Source organism: Loxodonta africana, chromosome 20 (assembly GCF_030014295.1).
Source record: "Loxodonta africana isolate mLoxAfr1 chromosome 20, mLoxAfr1.hap2, whole genome shotgun sequence".
In the NCBI taxonomy this organism is placed as follows: domain Eukaryota; kingdom Metazoa; phylum Chordata; class Mammalia; order Proboscidea; family Elephantidae; genus Loxodonta; species Loxodonta africana.
The window spans coordinates 56551011-56573440 of record NC_087361.1 but is presented as its reverse complement, the minus strand read 5'-3'; the positions used below and the strand labels follow the sequence as shown (position 1 = coordinate 56573440).

At 48.5% G+C, this 22430-nt stretch overlaps 1 protein-coding gene across 1 annotated transcript in view; it reads right to left on the bottom strand.

The window, feature by feature from the left end:
- Positions 1-15898, bottom strand: part of LOC111747585 (intersectin-1-like) — a 40361-nt gene extending 24463 nt beyond the window's left edge. The window contains exons 1-3 of the mRNA XM_023548445.2: positions 14357-15898; positions 6080-6263; positions 3515-3613 (exon numbers count right to left, since the gene is read on the bottom strand). Of these exons, the coding sequence (XP_023404213.1) occupies positions 3515-3613; positions 6080-6263; positions 14357-14385 (312 nt within the window). The 5' untranslated portion in view covers positions 14386-15898. The remainder of the gene's footprint in view (positions 1-3514; positions 3614-6079; positions 6264-14356) is intronic.
- Between the last annotated feature and the right edge of the window lie 6532 nt (positions 15899-22430).

Below are 22430 nucleotides of genomic sequence, written 5' to 3'. Positions count from 1 at the left end.
ACTGACTGGAAGAGATCCATATTTATGCCTATTCCCAAGAAAGGTGATCCAACCGAATGTGGAAATTATAGAACAATATCATTAATATCACACACAAGCAAAATTTTGCTGAAGATCATTCAAAAATGGCTGCAGCAGTATATCGACAGGGAACTGCCAGAAATTCAGGCCGGTTTCAGAAGAGGATGTGGAACCAGGGATATCATTGCTGATGTCAGATGGATCCTGGCTGAAAGCAGAGAATACCAGAAGGATGTTTACCTGTGTCTTATTGACTATGCAAAGGCACTCGACTGTGTGGATCATAACAAATTATGGATAACATTGCAAAGAATGGGAATTCCAGAACACTTAATTGTGCTCCTGAGGAATCTTTACTTAGATCAAGAGGCAGTTGTTCGTACAGAACAAAGGGATACTGATTGGTTTAAAGTCAGGAAAGGTGTGCCTCAGGGTTGTATTCCTTCACCATACCTATTCAATGTGTATGCTGAGCAAACAATCCGAGAAGCTGGACTATATGAAGAAGAACAGGCCATCAGGACTGGAGGAAGACTCATTAACAACCTGCGTTATGCAGATGACACAATCTTGCTTGCTGAAAGTGAAGAGGACTTGAAGCACTTACTAATGAAGATCAAAGACCATAGCCTTCAGTATGGATTGCACCTCAACATAAAGAAAACAAAAATCCTCACAAGTGGACCAATGAGCAACATCATGATAAACAGAGAAAAGACTGAAGTTGTCAAGGATTTCATTTTACTTGGATCCACAATCAACAGCCATGGAAGTAGCAGTCAAGAAATCAAAAGACACATTGCATTGGGTAAATCTGCTGCAAAGGACCTCTTTAGAGTGTTGAAGAGCAAAGATGTCACCTTGAAGACTAAGGTGCACTTCACCGAAGCCATGGTATTTTCAATCACATCATATGCATGTGAAAGCTGGACAATGAATAAGGAAGACTGAAGAAGAACTGGTGCCTTTGAATCGTGATGCTGGCGAAGAATATTGAATATATCATGGATTGCCAAAACAACGAACAAATCTGTCTTGGAAGAAGTACAGCCAGAATGCTCCTCAGAAGCAAGGATGGTGAGACTTGGTCTCACATACTTTGGACATATTATCAGGAGGCACCAGTCCCTGGAGAAGGACAACATGCTTGGTAAAGTAGAGGGTCAGAAAACAAGAGGAAGAACCTTGACGAGATGGATTGACACAGTGGCTGCAACAATGAGCTCAAGCATAACAACAATTGTAAGGATGGCTCAGCACTGGGCAGTGTTTCCTTCTGTTGTGCATAGGGTCGCTATGAGTTGGAACCGACTCGATGGCACCTAAAAACAACAACATACACATATGTGTGTAGGAATATACATACTGTTACAGATTGAATTGTGTCTTCCAAAAAGATATGTTGAAGTCCTAAACCCTGGTATATATGAACAAGACCTTGTTTGGAAATATGGTCTTGGGAGATGTTATCACTTAAGTTAACCTGAGGCCTACTGGAGTAGGGTGGGTCCTAATCCCATCTGAGTTCTGTTCCCGTTGTTGCTGTAGAGTCAATTCATAGCGACCCTATAGGACAGAGTAGAACTGCCCCATAGGGTTTCTGAGGAGTGGCTGGTGGATTTGAACTGCTGACCTTTTGGTTAGCAGCCGAGCTCTTAACCACTGCACCACCAGGGCTCCCCCATCTGAGTAGTGTCCTTATAAATGAGGAGAAAAGACACAGAAAGACAGGCAGAAGAAAGGAGGCCATGTGACTGTGGAGGTATGCTGCAGCTGTAAGCCACGGAACGCCTGGGGCTACTGGAAGCTGAGAGAGATGAGGCAGGATCTTCCCCTAAAGCCTATGGAGAGAGCACGGCCCTGCCAACAGGGCTTCCAAGGATCACCTGGGGATCTTGTTAAAATGTAGATTCTGATTCAGTATATCTGGGGCGGAAAGGCAAATTCTCAGCAGGGGGCTGAACTAGAACTAGAAAGAACCAGTTTGAGGCCCTGTTGCCAACACCCTGAATTCAGACTACTAGCCTCCAGTTCTGTGAGACGATAAATTTCTGTTGTTTTAAGCCACCCACTTTATGGTGCCTCTTACAGTAGCCCTAGGGAACTAATTACCCGTTTTACCAGTCGCTGTAGAATTAATTCCCACTCATGGCGACCACATGGGTGCCAGAGTAGAACTGTGCTCTCTAGGATTTTCAATGGCTGATTTTTCAGAATTAGGTCACCAGGACTTTCTTTCAAGGCACCTCTTGCATGAACTAAAACCTCCAACTTTTCAGTTAGAAGCTTGGCACGTTAACAATTTGCACCACCCAGGAACTCCAGGAAACTAATACACATGCATATATTCCCCGGCCCTGACACTGTGATGCCCAAAAGTCAACAATACCCCAGTAGCAATGAGCACACCTAGTGCCGGGATCTTGGTTTCTAAGTATCATTCTCCATAAAAGGAGCCAGATCAAAAACTTCTCTCCAGGAGCTATACTCCCTGTGGTTAAATAATCATGGGCTCCAAGATTTCTACATCTGGTCCCCATTTTACAGATGGGGACACTGAAACCCTAATTTTTTTTTCCTTTGGTATTGGTTTTCATGAAAGGACAGGAGAAAAAAATCATGTAATATCAACGTAGAGTTTCCCACAATTGCCCTCTGAAGGTGGGTAGTAGGAATCATATTTCATTCTTTCCAGCTAGAAAATCAAAAGCATAGAAGACTATACCTGTACTAGGAAAAGAATCAGAAGCTAAGGTCTCCATTTTCTGGCTTACAGGTCAGAGGCCACTTGATTGCACAGCTGAAGGCTACACATTTTTAGCTCTTTGCATGCGAAACCAGCGTTTCTGTCTGAGTCCCCAAGCAGACATCTCCAACATCCTATTGGTGAACAAGTTCTTCACAACAGACACCAGAGACGTGTTGCCTGGGAAACTTGTCCATGATCCCAGCCCCCCATGATACTGAGAAAGCATTCCGCTGCTTGAAAAGGCAAGTCAGTACTTACAGCTTTCTTTTTTAATTTTATTTTTTCAGTAGAACTGCCGCATAGGCTGTGTGTGTGTGTGTGTGTGTGTGTGTGTGTGTGTGTGTTTTAGGTGAAGGTATACAGAGCAAATTAATTCTCATCAAACAATACACATATTGTTTTGTGACATTGGCTGCCCATTTCTTGTTTGATTGCGGTAAAATACGTATAACATAAAAGTTGCCATTTTAACCATTTTTAAGTGTACATTTCAGTGGCATTGATTTTATTCACAATGTTGTACAACTATCCTGTTTTTTTCCAAACCTTCTCAACACCCCAAACTCTGCATGCATCAAGCCTTAACGACCCCTTCCTCTGTCCTCCGACCCTGGTTACCACTCATCCACCTTCTATCTCTACACAGTAGCCTATTTCAGACATTTCATGTCAGTGGGGTCTTAAAATGCTGTCCTGCATGTCTGACTTCTACTCAGCGTTGTGGTCTCAAGGCTGGCCACTTACGTTTTTGATGATCAGTGGGTATCTTGTCACCCGCTGCATAGGCTTCAGTATAAAGCTAGAGAGCGGCATCCCTTTACATCGAGGGTCCATTGCCAACCTCTGAAATAAGAGATTAGAAACACATAGGTCAGAAATTTGCAAAATCCAGCCAGTGGCATTCACACTGATGTCGTTTGAGACTCCCCACTGGTTCTCACTTATCTGAACAACAACTAGGGCTGGAAGGCCCTGACAAATTTCCCTGGTGCAGGGCAAGGCTCTTTCCAGATGGAGAATGGGAGACACAGATGTGACTCACCCTCCCGGATTCACCCTGGCTCTCCAGATTCCAGATTCAGTGTACCTGCCAGGGGACACGTGGTTCCTTACTTACAGAGAGGACAGACTGGCTTTACAGAGGGTCCTTCTTCCAGGTATCTGCAAAGCCTCTGCAATACCCCAGGAACGAGAGGATCCCAGTACCACACACTCAGAGCGAAAAGTTCCCTCAGGCACTAGAGCTGCTGTGAAGGCGGAATCTCACTGTGTGGATCCAGGTGGCAGCTACCCCACCTCTGGGAGCCCCTGGCAGGGCAGGGAGAACAGAACGGAAGCATGGGGTCCGGGTCACAGCCTGCAACCTCTGGGCTCCCTGCCTCTTTCTTCCCCACCACATTTACCAATTCTGTCAGCTTGTCTGGAGGACAAGAGTCCCTCTACCCCAAAACTGTGAGCTCTGTCTACAAGTCACAGGGATTATAAGGTGACTTTGGTCCCAAAGAAATACAACCAAAATGCTCCTTAGAAACAAGGATGGTGAGACTTCAGCTCGCTGGCTTACTTTGGATATGCCATCAGGAAAGACCAATCACTAGAGAAAGACATCATGCTGGTAAAGCAGAGGGTCAGTGAAGCAAGGGAAACCCTCAACGAGTTGAACTGACACAATGGCTGCAACAATGGACTCGAACATATCAGCAGTCATGGGGGTGGTGCAGGACCAGGCAACGCTGGGTTCTGTTATATGGAAGGTCACCACGAGCCCAACAACAGCTCTTAAAGGCTCTGGTCAGGTTTAGCATCTGAGAAACAGGCAGCTGCCTCGAGCTGGGCCCAGAGCCCCAAGCACTATCAGAGCCTGGACTTGCTTCATCCATGAACATCCTCATTGCAGGACCCCTCACAGCTGGCAAAGGTGTGTCAGACTCCCCCTAGGGTGACAGAGGGAAAGGTGAAGAGGAGGGAGGGGATGAACAACAAGCCCCCCCCCCGACCCCATCTGGGCTGGTGTCAGCATTTCTCTCAAGTTCAAGTGCATCCAATAATGAGCTCATCTTGCCTGTGCCAAGGCACGAACGGCCCTTGGCTGAATCCCAGACAAGCACCTGCTCTCCAGCCTCCATCCACCCTAGACCTACTTCATAGCAGTATTTCTCGTCTTATGATGACCTTAGAATGCCCCATTCGTTAAGTAGCAAATTTAAGCACTTGCTATTGAGAATCACTGGGAAGGGGTGGGAGGGAGGAGAGCAAGCATATATGATTACCAAGAAGAGGCCACACTTCGACCTCACCATGATGGTCCAATAAATGCCATTATTGGGGAGGTGAGGTGCCCTGTCCCCAAAATGCATGAGGCTCAAAGAAAAGTCTCTATTTTTAAAAATTATTATTTTGCTATTTATTCATAAAACAAAAAAAATGCACCTGCTTAGTGAAAGTCATTTTATTCTCTTCCTGTTTTTTTCCTCCAGAAGAGGCATGGCCATCAGGGAGCCACACTGGTCAAGGCCAAGTCCCAGGACAGCAGGCCCAGGGCCTGGGTCTCCAGCACCATTGGGCCCACCTTCCCAAATGTCCCCTGGGGCACACGGCTCTCCAGACCATTCTCCCCCGAGATAGAGGTTCCGGCATTCCATACACCTCTCCAGCTTCCTGGAGCTTGAACCCGTCATCCAGAACCAATCGGAAAGGAGTGAGGGGTCTGTGGGGCCCTAGCCTATTCCTCTGCAGATGAAGGGCAGAGACCAGCAAAGAGCTGGGGGTCCTGAGATTAAACAGAACTCGGGACCCACCAGCCCTCCTGGGCCTGGCAACTGAGACAGAAGGTTTAAATACGCATCCAAATAAACCGCTGGGGCCAGCTGCTGTCAAGTCGACTCCGGCTCATGGCAATCCCATGTGTGTCAGAGTACAACTGTGCTCCATAGGGTTTTCAATGGCTGATTCGTTGGAAGTAGATTGCCAGGCCTTTCTTCTGAGGCACCTCTGGTGGACTCTAACCTCCAACCTTTCAGTTCACACAGCCGAGCGCATTAACCATTTGCAGCAGGGACTCCAAATAAACCTCTGACATCTGGAAAACAGCTCCTTGAAGACACTTCAAAGCTTCCAGGTGCAGCAGGGCTGATGGGTGCTCTCCAAACCCACCTCCTTGGCCACAGCCATACCCAAGAGCTAGCACCAGCCCCCTGTGGATTAGCCAAAACCTGAATCCTGGTTGGCCTTTGGTGTGAATATGCTTGCAGGATCCACCCCTCCGTATCCCCTCGCCCCAGCTGCTCAGGCTCAGCCTGGCCTCCTTACTTTGACAAAGTCCTTGAAGTCTGGAGCTTCGTCCGTCTTCTGCTGGATCAGGGCTGCCCCATTTAGCTGGCAGCTACAAAAGCGGATGTATGGCTGCATGTGGGGCAGCTGGGCGCTCAGGATGTCCCCGATCATCTTCACCGGCATTTTCTCCCCAGACATCTTCTTGCGGACCCTCAGTGCCCTGCATGGAAACAAGAGACTTCAGCCCCCTGCCTTCCTGCCAGCTCACAACAGTGGGTACTTTTCTAGTTCGTGCAGAATTGGAATGAGTATGAGGGGTGCAAACCGGAGAGCCACTATGGGATCTATTTGGAAGATGAAGGACGGAAAAAGAAATGAGTCTACTGCTACAGAGAGGGATCACCAGGGCATTTTTCTTGGGCATGGTTGCTGTGTGCCCGCTTTTACGTATAAAAACTACTTAAAAAAAAAAAAACACTTTGCCGATCAAGTCAACATAAATCCAATTTATGTCTCCTTACGGAGAAATACGGAATCCTTTCTTTAATGACTCAGACAGGGCCCCTGCGTACAGAGTATCTGTTGGGGAAGCCCCAAGCACTGAGCCTGTTTCTGAGGCCACCCAGGGGAAGCTGATGCTTCCAAGGGACAAGGAGAATCACTTTCAGACAAAAGAGAAATAATCCCATAAGTGATGGTTAATGTTACGTGTCACCTTGGCTAGGCCACAGTTCTTAGCGGCTGAGCAGATATTATGTAATCATCCTCCATTTTTTGATCTGATGTGAGCAGCCAATCAGTTGAAAGGAGAGTTTCCTTGGGGGTGTGGCCTGCACCCAATATATATGGATGTTCTGGCAAAGCTCACTCTCTCCATTCTGCATCCAACTGACCTCTGGTTCTTGGGACTGAGCCAGCAGCCTACTGCCTAACCTGCCGATTTTGGGTTCATCAGTCCCTGTAACCACATGAGTGACACCTGACCCATGGATTTGGGATTTTCCAGCCTGCACAACTGCGTGAGCTATTTCCTTGAAATAAATCTCTGTATATATTTATAGATATACGCTTCACTGGTTTCTTACCTCTAGACAACCTAGCCTAAGACACCATATGTTCACCAAAGCCAAGGATAAATGATTGTTTGAATTATCTGTGTCCTTAATTGCCCATTTGAAATAAACTGAATTAAGAGCAAGCTTGGGAGTTCCGAAAAGAGACACCTATTATATACACCAATCATGATAATGGGCCAATGAACCCAAGCTGTTTATGTTCTGGAAGCCAAGAAGAGGCATTGTTGAGATGGGGAAATGTTTATTCTGGGGTCCAATTGCAGTCCAAACATCCAGGGCCATGATAACAACGACTACCTACTCCACTCTCCAAGCTCTGATATGTCAACTTCTAACGCCAACACCTGGAAGGAGGGAAGCTGAGCTTCTACGTGGTGAGGACTGCAATATACTCCAAGGGAAGGGCCATGGCATTTGAGGCAACGAGTGTGTTCTGGCCACCCTAGTGATCACAGAAAGCCCTCAGGAAATATCTGTGGGATGGATGGGTGGATGGAACAGAATGGTATGGTATATGATTTTAACACAAAGCCAACAGAAGGTCACTATGAATTCCTTTGGCTGCTTTAATGTCATGTTGGAGAAGTCCTTGAGGTATGGGATTAAATGGGCACACCAGCCCAGGGGCAAGGACGAGAAGGCAGGAGGAGACAGGAAAGCTGGTAATGGGGAACCCAAGGCTGAGAATGGGAGAGTGCTGACACGCTGTGAGGTTGGCAACCAATGTCAGAAAACAGTATGTGTATTAATTGTTTAATGAGAAGCTAGTTCACTCTGTAAACCTTCATCTAAAGTACAATAAAAAAAAATAAAAAAAAAAAAGAACTGTGCTCCATAGGGCTTCAATGGCTGGTTTCTCAGAAGTAGATCACCAGGCCTTTCTCTGAGAAGCCACTGGGTGGACTCGAGCTACCAGCTTTTGGGTTAGCAGCCAAGCATGTTAGCTGTTTGCACCACCCAGGGACTTGGTTAAAAAAACCAAAACCAAACTCACTGCTGTGGAGTCATAGCGACTGTACAGGACCGAATAGAACTACCCCATAAGGTTTCCAAGGAGCCCTGGTGGATTTGAACTGCCGACCTTCTGGTTAGCAGCTGAGCTCTTAACCATTTCACCACCAAGGCTCCCTGCAGGCCAAGGGGACAGTCATAAGCTAGCGCTTATTAACACTTCGTCTGTTCAAACATATCTTAAAACATATCTTACATTACAGTAAATGGCCCCATTTACTGATGAGGAAACTGAGGCACACAGAACTTGAGGGACCTGACCAAAGACACACAGAGTAACAAAGGCAGGAGTTGAACCCTGAAAGCCTGACTCCAGAACCGTGGTTTGTAAGGAGCCCGGGACACTAAGGCTCAGGCCCGCCAGACCCACCTTCGCACGTCACACCACCCTGGCCCGCCCCTGGCCTTCCCTCCAGAAGTGGCCTTTTACCCCTAATTTCTCTCTGTCCTGCTCCAGGTCCCCTCTGCAGCTTCTCTTGCCTTGCATCCTTTCTCTCCATTTTTATGACGCTCTTTTTCCCTCCTTCCCTCCCCATCCCCAGCCTAAAATTTCTTTTCTTCTTTCTCCCCATCCTGTCTTTGGCACCCAAGATAGACTTTTTAGCTTTTGTTTTATGTGTAGACAAAATAAAATTGTGTTCATTCTTCTTAAGCTAAAAAGAAGGTAAGTTGAATTCTTAATATTTAAGAAAAATACTTTTTTTAAAGAGGATCTCTCATTTTATTTAGTGTCCCCCTCCACCTCCCCCCACACCGGCCCAGTAAGGGGCAGGAAAGAACCTTGACTTAAAAAAAAAAAACAGTTCCCAACATCTGGGTTTGCACAGCCTGACCTCACTTCTGCTATCACTTCTGCCAGCTGCCATAAAAAGGTTCTAGGTCTTATGGCCCTAGCCTGCTTGTTAAGAGCACATCTCAGCTGTGGGCACGAGCAAGAAGAGAGGCAGCCATTGCCGCTAACGCCCAACCAGAAGCATCATTAGTAGGACGTCTGAATGTCCCAGCCAGCCCCTTTTATTCTCAAAAAGTCATAGTTTGTTTTATAAATCGTTTTGCTGTTTGCTGCCGAGTTGGCCCCCGACTCATGGTGACCCCCATGCACAATGAAACGAAATGCTGCCCAGTCCTGCACCATCCCCAAGATCAGTTGCAGATTGGACCATTGTGATCCATGGGCTTTTCACTGGCTGATTTTCAGAAGTAGAGAGCCAGGCCTTTCTTCCTAGTCCATCTTACTCTAGAAGCTCCGCTGAAACCTGTTCGGCATCCTAGCAACATGCAAGTTCCCACTTACAGGTGGGCGATGGCTGCACATGAGATGCACTGGCCAGGAATGGAGCCTGGGTCTCTGGCAGAGAAGGTGAGAATTCTACCAATGAACCACCACTGTTCTCTCTGATGAATCCTATGGTCCCCCTAATACAAGTGGGACCTATGGCTGCCCACTTGGTGGTATTCCAGGGAGCGTTGCCTTCAGTTCTCCTTATCCAAACACGCCTCCCTGCTCCGGCCTGCCAGGGACTGAAATCATCCTCTCATCGGAGCTATTCCTTAGCATTAGGAAGTCTTGTCCATGTGACAAAACAAATACAGCAGAACGTGCGTTGTAGAATCTATAATTCTTTCAATCTTTTTCTGTATGTTTGAAATCTTCATAAGATGGAAAGAGGAAAAGGAGCCAGTCTCCAGAGAGCTCCTGTTAAATACAAACATTTATCTGGAAGATGAAAACATTAACCAGTTAGCCCAAGCTAGTGATAAGAGCTTATCAGAGGAACCGGGATGTAGAACAGGGACCCTGAGATGAGAGAGGTCCTGGCAATGACCACACACCTTCATCTCATGATTGACAGCGTGCGAATTGTACACCTGACCACTTTGTTCCTCAGAAGAACCCCGCCTGGTAAACAGGGCAGGTACAATTATTGCAGTTTTACAGGTTCTAAAACAAAGGGTCGGAAAGTTACCTGCCCAAGGTCACAAGTTAGAAAGTGCTAGAACCTGGACAAAAACTTGGGATGCCTGACTCCTGCCTCCATGTTCTTTGCATCAGGGGCATGACTAGGTGGAACCCCAGTGGGACCCTGCACATCACCCACAGAGCATCCTGGGGCACCCGCACACCTGCTGTGAAACTTCAGACAAGTCATTCAACCTCTTGGAGCTTCTTTGTGAGCTGGAACACGTGGAGCCCTGACAGTGCTCAGGAAAGGGACTTGTCTTCCTTACTGGGATGGGGGGGGAAGAGGACTGGACGGGAGAACAAGACGAGGTACGGGGGCTGAGGTCAGCATTGTTGGCTTCCTCAGGCCAGCCCTGATGGGGGTGTAGGGGGCCCAGCCCCGCAGATGGGCCGCAGGCACTTCAGAGTCCCAGACATATCACCTGCCTCCACCACAGACAGCCCCCCAAGGAAAGAAATTTTAACTCATAGGTGTGTTTTCAACAGAAAACTTCTGTTTCTATTGCAAAACAGTGTCTCCAACACTTTAGGTTCAGTACTTGTAAGTTCTAAACCAAAAAAAACCAAACCCATTGCCATTGAGCTGATTCTGACTCATAGTGACCCTATAGGATGGAGTAGCCCCATAGAGTTTCCAGGGCTGTAAATCTTCATGGAAGCAGACTGCCACATCTTTCTCCCCCAGAGTGGCTGGTGGATTCGAAACTCCAACCTTTTGGTTAGCAACCGAGCTCTTAACCACTGTGCCACCAGGACTCCCTTGTGGGTTCAGGGGCTCACCAACCCCCTTTCCCCAGGTGGCAGGGCAACCTCGCTCCAAGGGAAGGGTGGGTTCTCAGCCTCCACCACTCGGGTGACCAGGGCCCATAACCAGCACTTACTGTGTACCAGGCTCTTGCTTAAAGGCTCCCCCATAACAGCCGTGTGGGGCAGGTACTATTATCGTTCCCATCTTACAGATGAGGACACTCAGGCCCAGGGAAGGTAAAGTCACACCTACACTCGGGATGCTTCCACAGCATCCTCCTTGAGGAGGACAAAGGAAACGCTTTTTCCAAAACCCAGCCTGGACTCCACTTTGAAGTATTCTACAGCATGATACACACATACGTCACGTAGAGGCCAGGACTCACATTTCTTCTTCGTGACCACCTCTCTGCACCTCCTCTCCCCCATTCCTTTATCCATTCCCCAACACCCAAGAAAGACGGCTTGAAATTATGTACAAGAACAACGCCAGGACCACATTTAGGAAAGGCACTGGTCACTTCCCGACAAGTGAATATAGAGATTAGGAGTGGAGGCGAGGTCTGGGGAGGTCCCTTTCACTCTGTTCCCAGAGACAGGCAAAGCCCCCTGCCCGTGCGGACTAGGGGATGAGAGTTGGCTCCTTCCATGTGCCCTGGAGGCTGTGATTTAGCTAGGTGCTAGCAAGTGATGCTATATAAACTCTATGGGGCAGCTCTACTCTGTCCTATAGGGTCGCTATGAGTCGGAACCGACTGGACGGCACCAGGTTTGGGTTTTTTTTTAGTGGGAAAAAAACCCAAACCCACTGATGTTGAGTCCAACTCACAGTGACCCTATGAGACAGGGTAGAGCTGTCCCGTAGGGTTTCTCAGGCTGTAATCTTTATGGCAGCAGACTGCCACAGCTTTCTCCCGCAGAGCAGCTGGTGGATTCAAACCACCAACCTTACAGGTGGCAGCCAAGTGCTTTAACCATTGCACCATCAGGGCGATCTCTCTCTATATATACATAAACACACACGTATATATAAGAAATGGGAGAGACCGTTGTGATAAACTAATCCAACCCCTTCATTTCACAGACAGGGAAAATGAGGCTCAAAGAGGTGGGGCAGTGAATGGCACAGTTAGGACCCAAACGCAGATTCCTGGCCCAGCGCCCTCTCCCTGTCCCTGCAGCTGCCTCCATGAACTAAAACAGGAGTAAAACATAATGACACCAGGCTAGATTCTCAGAGGCGTTATCCTGATGTAACTGCAGCTGACTTAGGCAGTGAACGGTTCTACAGTTTTTCCATGCCCAGGAGCCAGGAGTGTATCCAGTGGACCAAGGTCGGCTCATGGGAAGGCAGGTCTGTGAGGGAGGCATGGGGGTGCACCATGCCTGGGATGGAGCCCGCCAGGCACCGGGAGCCAGGGCTGACTGTGCCTGGGATGGAGCCCACCAGGCACCGGGAGCCAGGGCTGGCACGGCTCTGAAAATTCTAGAACCACAGTGAAAGCAGGCACAGGGATGCCTTGGCAAGTTATTCTCCTCCGTGAGAAATTCGGGGCACGTTTCCGGAAAGCATCCGGGCAAAAAAAGGGTGATGGCGCTAGTGATTGGAAATGAGGAAAGAGGCACAGAGAGACAGAGGGAGCATGCGAGGAGGGACAAGCGGACCACACGGGATGCTGAGTTGTGCGTGGCGGAGGCGAAGCTTGGCTGGCAATGGAGAACGGGGGCTTACTTCAGTAGCTTGATATTACACATAATCAGCTCCTTCCAGTTAACAAAAATCATAGCAACCTCTTTTTCTGTCAGCAGCTCAGATTCCATCAGGGGTTTCTGAAAGATCTACAGGTGCAGAAAACGAAGCAGTTCAGAAAGCAGTTAGCTCAAAACTCAAACGCATGCGCACACATCGATCCAATCAGAGCAACAGAAGAGACTACAGGGTCTGCAGCCTGCTGGGAGGCCTACAGGCTGAAAGCTCCCCGTTCCTGCAGAGGTTCTGAGACAGATGGCCCATTGTCTGGGGTGGGGCCCCCTAAGAGGTCTGCATGGTTGTACAAGGAGTCCAGCTGAATTCTCTAGAGGACAGGCGTTAACTTCACCCATCCACAGCTGGGAGGCTTGTGCACGCTGCCCGGGGTTCATCGGTTCTCCCTGCAGCCTTGGCTGCACAGACGAGCCTCGGGCATTCTGGGGGAGAAGCCCCTTGCAGTGGCCCTCTAAGGAGTGGCACTTCCTGGCAGGCACCTCCTCGGTGACTGACTCCGTTGCTCTGCCCGCAGCCCCTTGGGCTGGGGCCCCGGGTAGATCCAGCCCATTACAAGGGGTGAACTTGAGTCCTCTCCCTGAAATCAGTGACCCCTTCAGGAGCCCTGTGTGGGTGTGTAACTCACAATGTGAATGGGCCCCCTGCCTCACAAAGGTCACTCTCTAATGTTGGAGGCAGAGAGTTTTCCAGAGGGTTCTTTGAAACAAATCTTGGCCAGGGTGAGGCTGACCCCTGGAAGTGTGAGCCATTAAGCTGATGTTGGACCTGGCATATAACAGGGCCACCACATACAAAGGTGCCATGTCCAAGGGGGTGACACTCACAGCCCAGACATCCTAGACCATGTATTTTATGACTGTCATAAAGGTACACCCTTTTCTAATTTGCATCAACACTTCGTATGCGTGAATGGCGGCCTTGTGGGCCACCAACCACTTATCCCATACTCACCCAACAGTGGAGAGCCCAGCCCACGTCTTTCTTGGTTTTTAAGAATATCAGAAGAAATGGTTTCACAACTGTTTGTTTTTTTTTGGCGGGGAGTGTCGTGGTCCAAGCTATTACAGTACTTTTCAAGTTGTAGGGTCACCCTAAGATCTGGCTTTGCACACTCTTATTTCCCAACATTGCAACTTCCCACGTGGACAAAAGGCTTCCTGAGAAACAGGGGTGCCCAACCCAGTGTCTCACTGTCCTTCTGTATGCGGTGGCAGAGGCCCTTCAACCGCTACCTGGGAGATCAGACAAGATGAGGCACCAACCAGGTCCAGGGGGTCATGGGGCACCTGGGAGAAAATACCATCATTCTCAGGGATAACAGGTAGCCCTAGGAATAACGAAATTTCACCTGGATGGGTGCCATTTTCAGAGGCCAATATTGAGGGCCTCCAGAGAAGAGGTGACTTATCTATGGCATTAACTCATTGGTGGCTGAGCTGGAACTTCTCTGACTAGATTCTGGACTCCCAAATTCACAGTCCCGCACGTCTCCTTTCATGAAACTCCTCAGGGGTCATTTACCCTTGACATGAATGACCTCTACCCCTCTGTGGGTATGACTCAGAGTTGGCCAAGGATGAGAATAGAACCATCTTCTCTTGGGTAAGAAAGTCCTGTGTAATTTGACCTCCAGATGCTCCCCCACACCAGAAAGTTTCTCAGGCTTGGAATAAGAAGACTCCTTCACTGCGGACCCCGTTCCTCTCCCCACCCTCTGCTGGTGCCCCCCAGTCACCCACAGCTGTCTTTACCTCTGTGACCAGCTGGAGGTCATTGACATAATTCTCCTCGGTGACAAGGAGTTCGTGGATGTACCCTTGTCGTTTTCTCTCCGTTGGGGTCAACATATCCAAGAGATGTAAGTCTGAACACCCTGGAAAACACAACCATCGGGGGCAATTTAGTCCAAGTCTGGGAAAGTCCATACAGATTCAGGCTGAAGATCCACCCACGCCTCACGGCTGCTGTGGCCTCACTCCAGATGAACAACACACTCCTGCACCATCAAGAGCACTAAAGTGATGATGAGAGAAAGGACTTAATAGCGATTGGCCCACACTTCCTGAGGGTTCACATCATGCCAGGCACTATGATTTATATGGACAACTGTGTTTAATGAATGCTTTCATAGATACTACCAAAAAACCAAACCCATTGCTGTCGAGTAGATTCTGACCCATGGTGACCCTGCAGGACAGAGTAGAACTGCCCCACAAAGTTTCCAAGGAGTGCCTGGTGGATTCAAACTGCTGACCTTTTGGTTAGTAGCCAAACTCTTAACCACTATGCCATCAGGGTTTCGACAGATACTACAGCTACCCCCATTTTCCGGGCAAGGAAACTGAGGCTTAGCAAGAGGTTGACTCACCCAAGTTCTCTCAGCTGGTGGTGAAGCCAAGGTTGAACCCACAGAGTGTGGCCCAGAGATGAGGCCTTAGACCACTATTGTTGGTTATACTGAGGTTGATTTTATTTTTCAATAATTTATTTTATTTTGTTATGTTGTTGTTGGAGGAGCCCTGGTGGTATGGTGGTTAAGCGCTCAGCTGATAACCAAAAGGTTGGCGGTTTAAACCCACCAGCTGTTTCATAGGAGAAAGATGTGGCAGTCTGCTTCTGTAAAGATCTACAGTCTTGGAAACCCTATAGGGCAGTTCTACTCTGTCTACAGGGTTGTTGTGAGTCAGAATCAACTCAACAGCAATGGGTTTGTTTTTGCGGTTTTATATTGTTGTTGAAAATATACACAGCAGAACATACACCAATTCAACAATTTCTACATGTACAATTCAGTGACATGGGTTACATTCTTTGAGTTGTACAACAGTTCTCACCCTCCCTTTCCAAATTGTTCCTCCACCGCTAACGTAAACTCACTGTCCCCTAAGCTTCCTATCTAATCTTTTGACTTGCTGTTGTCAGTTTGATCCCGTACAGGTAGTTCTTTAAACGAGCACAATGCTCAAGGAAGATATTCTTTACTAGTTAAGCTAAACTGTTCTTTGGTTTTAAGTAGACTTCAGGGGATATTTTTGGTTTAAGCTTTAAAGATTATCTCAGAGCAATGGTTTTGGGGGTTCATCCAGCCTCTATGGCTCCAGAAAGTCTGGGTTCCATGAGAAGTTTTTGAGTTTGGTTTCTGTAGGAAGAGGTGGCTGTGCTGAGGCTGCTGATGGGCATGGGACCAGCAGATGCAGGGCACATTCCTGCCAAGATGGGCAAACTCTCCCGGCCAAGGCCCACTGTCCCCCACACACTCGTGAATCAGAGAAACAAGACTGCAGGTAGAGAGGGAACATTCTCCACCTGCAGACTGCCTGGCACAAGACCACCTTCTTGGCCACAGGTGCCAGGATCCTTGGCCACCCTGGGCAACAGGCCTTTTTGATGTTGACCTGAGATGGTACAGGCACAGGAGGGGGTACCTGCCCTTGGCTCTGCTTGCTTCACTTGCTTTTTGGGGTTTTGTTTACTTCGAATGTTCTTCTGGGTTATTGGCAGAGGCTTCCCCAGACTCAGGCACAAAGTTTGAGAAGCTTGCGTTGGGATATCGGGGGCTTTTCATGGAGCTATCTTGGCTTATGACTGATCTAGCCTATATGCTGGAAGCTTCTGCAAATAGAATGCTCCCTGTTGTTGCTGTTAGTTGCCGTTGAGTTGATTCTGACTCGGTCACCCCATGTGTGCAGAGTAGAACTGCTTCAAAGGGTTTTTAAGGCTGTGGGCTTTTGGAAGTAGATCTCCTGGCCTTTCTTCTGAGGTGCCTATGGGTGAGTTCAAATCGCCAACATTTCGGCTAGTAGTCGACACTTAACTGTTTGCGATGCCGAGGGTCTGTGTGGCAAATGATGTCTTAGACTTCTTGGCAAAGGCTTCACTGCTCTGGAGGTTAACTCTCAGGCCAGGTGCCTCCAGCACTGGGTTTCATCCCCTCCCCTGGCTAATTGCCCTTTCTGGATGCTGTAGCTTCTCTTGCTGGGACAGGACTCCAGCCATGGGAAGGTCCCAATATGGGCAGCGGGATGCTGGGAAAGCAGTAGGGAGGGCGTCGACGTAGACCCTGCTCAGAGCCAACACAGTGCGGTCAGGCTCTCGTTCCACAGGCTGTGCTGGTGAGTAGGAACCTTCAGGCAGGTCTGCAGAGAGATCTGGATCTCCACCCGCTGCTCCACCCACGGCGCGGCCAGCTGTTCTTCCTGCCTCTAATCATCTTTTATTAAAACAGCTGCATCAACAATGGGCCACAGGAAGGAGGCGCGTCATGTGAGCTCACTCCTTCAGTTCAGGCAGCCTCGGCCGAGCTGCTGGGAGCTCAGCTCATGGTAAGCAGGGCCATGTCGCCAATTCCATGGCTTTAGCTGGGAAAGCCACCCAGAAAGCTCCTGAGTTTGCTCCTGCCCTGTTTATACCAAACTCTCCCGAGAGTGAGTTCAAGGGCCCAGGACTCAGGCTGTTTCTGGTTAAAGGCAGAGGCTTGAGTGTGCTCACAGGATCAGAGTCTCCCTTGGGGTTTCTCAGGACATTCCTTCCTGCGAGGACATTGGAACATTGGCGCCAAGTTGTCATTCTGAAGTTCACCTCACAAATACTGTGTGGTGCTGTGCACAGTGACACAGCCCTTGGACGGAATGGACTCAGGTTGTTCCCGTCTTCCCAATGTCCCTTTAGACCATAATTTGGAGAATTTGGTGGATACATGGGGTACATGTTTGCCACAGAAAATGTGTGCACACACACAATATACACACATATTTTGTACACAATTTTATAGGGCTTACAGGCCCTCTTTAGGTCTGTTCATGGATCCCGCTCATTTCTTCAGTATTTACTGATGTCCTACCCCATGTGTGGCTTTCACTGTGCTGGGCACTGGGGATGTGGGACCAAAAAGGAGACATGCCCACACTCCAGAGCTTACAGCTAAGATTCTTGGGGTCTGGTGGGCCTCAGACCGGGATGCCACTCTCCCCCAGGCTGAGCATGGTGCTGCCTCCTCAGGCTAAATGTGGTACTGCATCCTCCCTAGACGGAGTGTGGCACTGCCCCTTCCAGGATAAGAGCAGTACTACACTACTTCACTTTGAGAACTAAGGTGTGCCTGACCCAAGCCACAATATTTTCAATTGCCTCATACGCATGTGAAAGCTGGACAGTGAATAAGAAAGACTGAAGAAGAATTAATGCCTTTAAGAATTAATGCCTTCGAATTATGGTGTTGTCAAAGGATATTGAATATACCATGGACTGCCAGAAGAACAAACGAATCTGTCTTAGAAGAAGTGCATCCAGAATACTTCTTAGAAGCAAGGATAGTGAGACTTCATCTCATGTACTTTGGACATGTTATCAGGAGTGACCAGTCCCTGCGGAAGGACATCATGCTTGGTAAAGTAGAGGGTCAGTGAAAAAGAGGAAGACCCTCAACGAGACGAATTGACACAGTGGCTGTAACAAAGGGCTCAAGCATAACAACAATTGTGAGGATGGTGTGGGACGGAACAGTGTTTTGTTCTGTTGTTCACAGGGTCACTATGAGTCAGAACTGACTCGATGGCACCTGACAACAGCACAGGACATCATGTTGAGGACGGTACTGCCTCCCAGGCTGAAAGTAGTACTGCCCCCCAGGCTGAAGGTTGTACTGCCCTCCCCCCGAAGTGCATTCTTGGCTGTCATAGTGATTGGAGATGACACCAGAATTTGGTGGGCTGGGCCAGGACTGCCAAATGACCTACAATATACAGGACAAAGAACTGCCTACCCCAAATACCAATACCACCCCCATTGAGAAACACTGGCATTCCTAGAAACTGACAACCAGACAAGGGGTCCACTACACAGCAAGGATGGTGCAAGTAACCAGAAGAGGCACTAGAATAACTGAGGACCTGAGGACAGATGGCAGGAACTGGCTTCCTTTGGATTTCAGAAGTTCTTCTAAGTCTTCAAGTTTTCATGGTGCTGTTTTGAAGAAGCTCAGAGCCAGAGCATCACAGAAGGTCCAGGGTAGATTTGGGCCATTGGTCCAAGATTTCTAGAAGCCTGGGGTCAGCTCAGGGTGGATGGGAAGTCAGGTCCCCCTGGAGGGGTACATGAGGAGGCTGCAAGGCCTCCTACACCAGGGCAGCTCCAGCCTTTGGGTCAGCATGCCAGTCAGAGCTAAAGGAGCTGAGGAGCCCAAGGGGGAAGGTGTGTGGGCATCTGGGCTGCCTTCACGCAGTGAATTCTACCCTATGCAGGCTCACCAACCAGCCTGCCTGGAGACATGGGGTGGCCCAGATGGCCACCAAGGACCCAGAACAACGGAAAGCAAAGATTTCGTGGGGAATTCATCCGTGCATTGTGCACCGATGACGCTGGCTTGCAGTCATCTTTTTTAGCCTCCAAACTGACCCATGCAGACTGTTTCCAAAATTCTCTCTGATGAACGCCAGACCGAGAGAAACTTAAAGACTGAAGTTGGCTCTTTGAGCTCAAAAGTATTCTTCCTTTGAAACTTTAATATTTAGAAAAACAAGGGAGTTTAAAAACTGTATTATTTAGAGCGGGGTAAATGGAAAAGACATTTCAAATAAAAGTGTTTTCTTTAAGGGTGGAGGACTGAGGTCTTTCCCTCCTTTGGGTACCAGGATAAACATGCTTTGCTGGTTTCCTTTCTCAGCAAAAAACGAGAGGATGAAATACAGTGCACAGTTTTCCGTGGACAGCTCAGTGTGCTGAAGGGATTCTTATAACCAACTAAAATCCTCTCACAGCTGAAATAATATTGCAAATGGCACCAGGCAGTTAAAAATGATCCCCCATTACAGCCCACATAAAATTCCTCATCTATGTGCCATTCCTTATAATTCTGTATCGTTAGACACATTTACCAAATAGAGGGAGCCTTGGTGCTCCTTTGGAAGGGCTGGGGTGTGGGGTGCTGGAGGAACATATGGGAAAAGCTTAGAAAAAAGTCTTGTCCCCCTCAACTGTTAGCCATAGAAACAACATAATTTAAATAAATAAATGGTTTTATTACAAAAGTAATACTCAAACATGTGCTTATAGTAAAGATTTCAAAGGCTACAGAAGTATTTAGAGCAAAATGTGAACGTCGCCTCTCTCCACATTCTCAGCCATTCGACTTCCTTTCCCAATGAGGAGCATAATTTTGAAAACCAAACAACCTCCAGAGTAAGTTGGCCACTGAGCAAACCAAATAAACAGGACTTGTCTCTGCTACAGAAGAGCCAAAACATACAATAAGCTGGTTAATAAAAAAAAAGTTCTTGTGAAGTCTAAGAGACTCAGGATAAGCAAGATACTATCCTTGTCCTTAAGGAAACTCACAACCTTGGGGGAGACATGAATGAAAATTAGAAATACCGAACATAAAACGATAGACCAAAGAAGCTACGCCAACAGCAGAGACGGCAGGAATTCAGAGAAGCAGATGCTCTTCATGCTGAGGGGAGGAGGGTTCCATGAGGAGGCCCGTGTGACCAGGGAGGATGGAGCCATTCTGCTGGGGTCAGAGGAACACGTGAGCAAGCATTTGCCCGGGTACAAGTTACACACAGAGATGCTGGGGAGGCAGGGTGGTGCATTGGTTTCCTAGGCTGTCGTAACAAAGCACTACATAGTGGGTGGTTTATAATAACAGAAATTTATTGTCTCACAGTTCTGGAGGCTAGAAGCCCAAATCAGGGTATCGGCCTTGTTGATTCCTCCTGAGGGCTCTGAGAGAGAAATCATTCCAAGCCTCTCTCGAGCTTCTGGTGGCTCCCGGCAATCCTTGGCATTCTTTGGCTTATAGCTGCATCTGCCTCTGTTGTCACATGGCCGTCCTTCCTCCGTCTCTCTGTCCTTTCTGCTCTTTTGTAAGGACACCAGTCATATAGGATTAGAGCCCACCCTACTCCAGTATGACTTCGTGTTAACTGATCACATCTTCAAAGACCCGATTTCCAAACAAGACCACATTCACAGGTACAGCAGTTAGGACTTCAACACATCTTTTGGGGACACAATTCAATCCACAACAGATGGGAAGAAGGAGAGGACCAGATTACGAAGGTCGTGATGCTGAAATCAAGAATTTAGAAACGAAATGTGGAAGGACCAAGGGTAAGGGCTGGTACCATCCAGCAGTGTGGAAACTTGCTGGATGATTCTCCATCTTTAAGGGAAAGACTATACCAATGCCTCTGGGGACATTCAGCCCAAATCTGTTGGTTTTGGCCTTGGGTCAGCAGGATACCTGTTAACTGGACTCTTGGAACTCCCGTCTCTAGTGAAGGCTTCTCCTGAATTCAAAGTTGTCATACATGTAGGAAATAGGGTCTTTCCTGCAGACACGGGGCAGTGAACAACTTAATATGGCCCTGCTAGCCATGGTCTTTGTAACTCCCACCAAATGAGGGGGTGGGACTATGCAAATAAGGTATATGGAGCCCTATTGATGGGATTGGTCAGCCTTTCCATCCCACTAGGCTTAAAGGGAGACAGAGAGAGAGAGAAAGAGCTGTAACACAAAGACAGAGAGGGTGAGCTGTAACACTGGAGATACCAAGAAGTGGTAGCAGCAGAACCTGGAGGCCGGCAGGAGGTGGCACAGGGGCTTCCTGGCCCATGGAGCGAGAAAGCTGGTTGCCTTCAGGCAGGAGGCTTACTGGCGGAGTAGGGTGCCTCTGGGCACTTGGTGGAGCTAGGTTTGCCCGTCCACCAGCGAGAAAGCTGAGGGCCTTCAGGCTGAGCCTTGCTGGTGGAGTAGGGTGCCTGTGGGCACTTATCTGCAGAGGTAAAAGAGCTTTGTAATGCTTGCCCGAGCAGGCAGAGCCCAGGCCGAGGAACCAAGGGCCAGGGAGAGACCTGCCCACAGGCACGGCTGAGAAGAGAATAGGCTGTCCAGATGAAAGAACTGTATCCTGAGTGTTCCTGAGCCTGACTGTAACCTGCTACTTCCCTAATAAACCCCATAGTTGTGAGTACTGTCTGGGAGTTCTGTGTGGCCATAACAAGGAATTATTGAACCCAGCAGAGAAGTAGAGAGTGCTATGGGAGGGACCGACGGTGTCAGAATTGGTAAAAAGGGCCGGTGAGTGGAGGCATGCCTGACCTCCGTCTCACAGGAATCAGCCTTGAGCAGTTGATCTTGAGTCTCCATCCCTCATGTGAAGTTAGATGAGGCCAGATGCTGACACCAAGATGTTTTTACAGCAGGTGTGCCCACTGCCCCAAGGGTAAACTGGACTCTCCTGGGGAAACTGACCTAGGGGTAGTCCCCCAACATTCTGGGTGGAGCAGTGTATGCGGGGTGGCCTCTCACAAAGGAAAAGCAGAAGCCCACAACGGGTGTAACCAAAGCAGGTCTTCCCCCTCCACCCTCTAGCAGGTGCCTGAAATCCCCATATTCTTTAAGCAACAAAGTTCTGTCACTGTGCACTGGTCACAGTGATGATTGGGATGGGCCTGGTTCTCATCCTTTGGGGCATAGGGAAGCCTGGCATAAACAGTTTGTCCTTGGTTACCAACTGAAAGGTTGGCAGTTCCAATCCCCGTGTGACAATGTAGAAGAAAGGCCTGGAGATCTACTTCTGTAAGATCACAGCCATTGAAAACCCAACGGAGCACGGTTCTACTCTGAAACACATGGGGTCACCATGAGTCAGAATCAACTAGACAGCAAGGGCTTTGGGATTTTGGATTACAGAGAAGCCAGGAGGACCGACACCTATGGTGAGAGGTAGATAAATGCCACCCACTGGCACCTAAGACTCCCCTGCTTATGTCCAGCTGAGCCCAGGCATCCCACATCAGCCTGTCCTGGGGACACCATAGCTG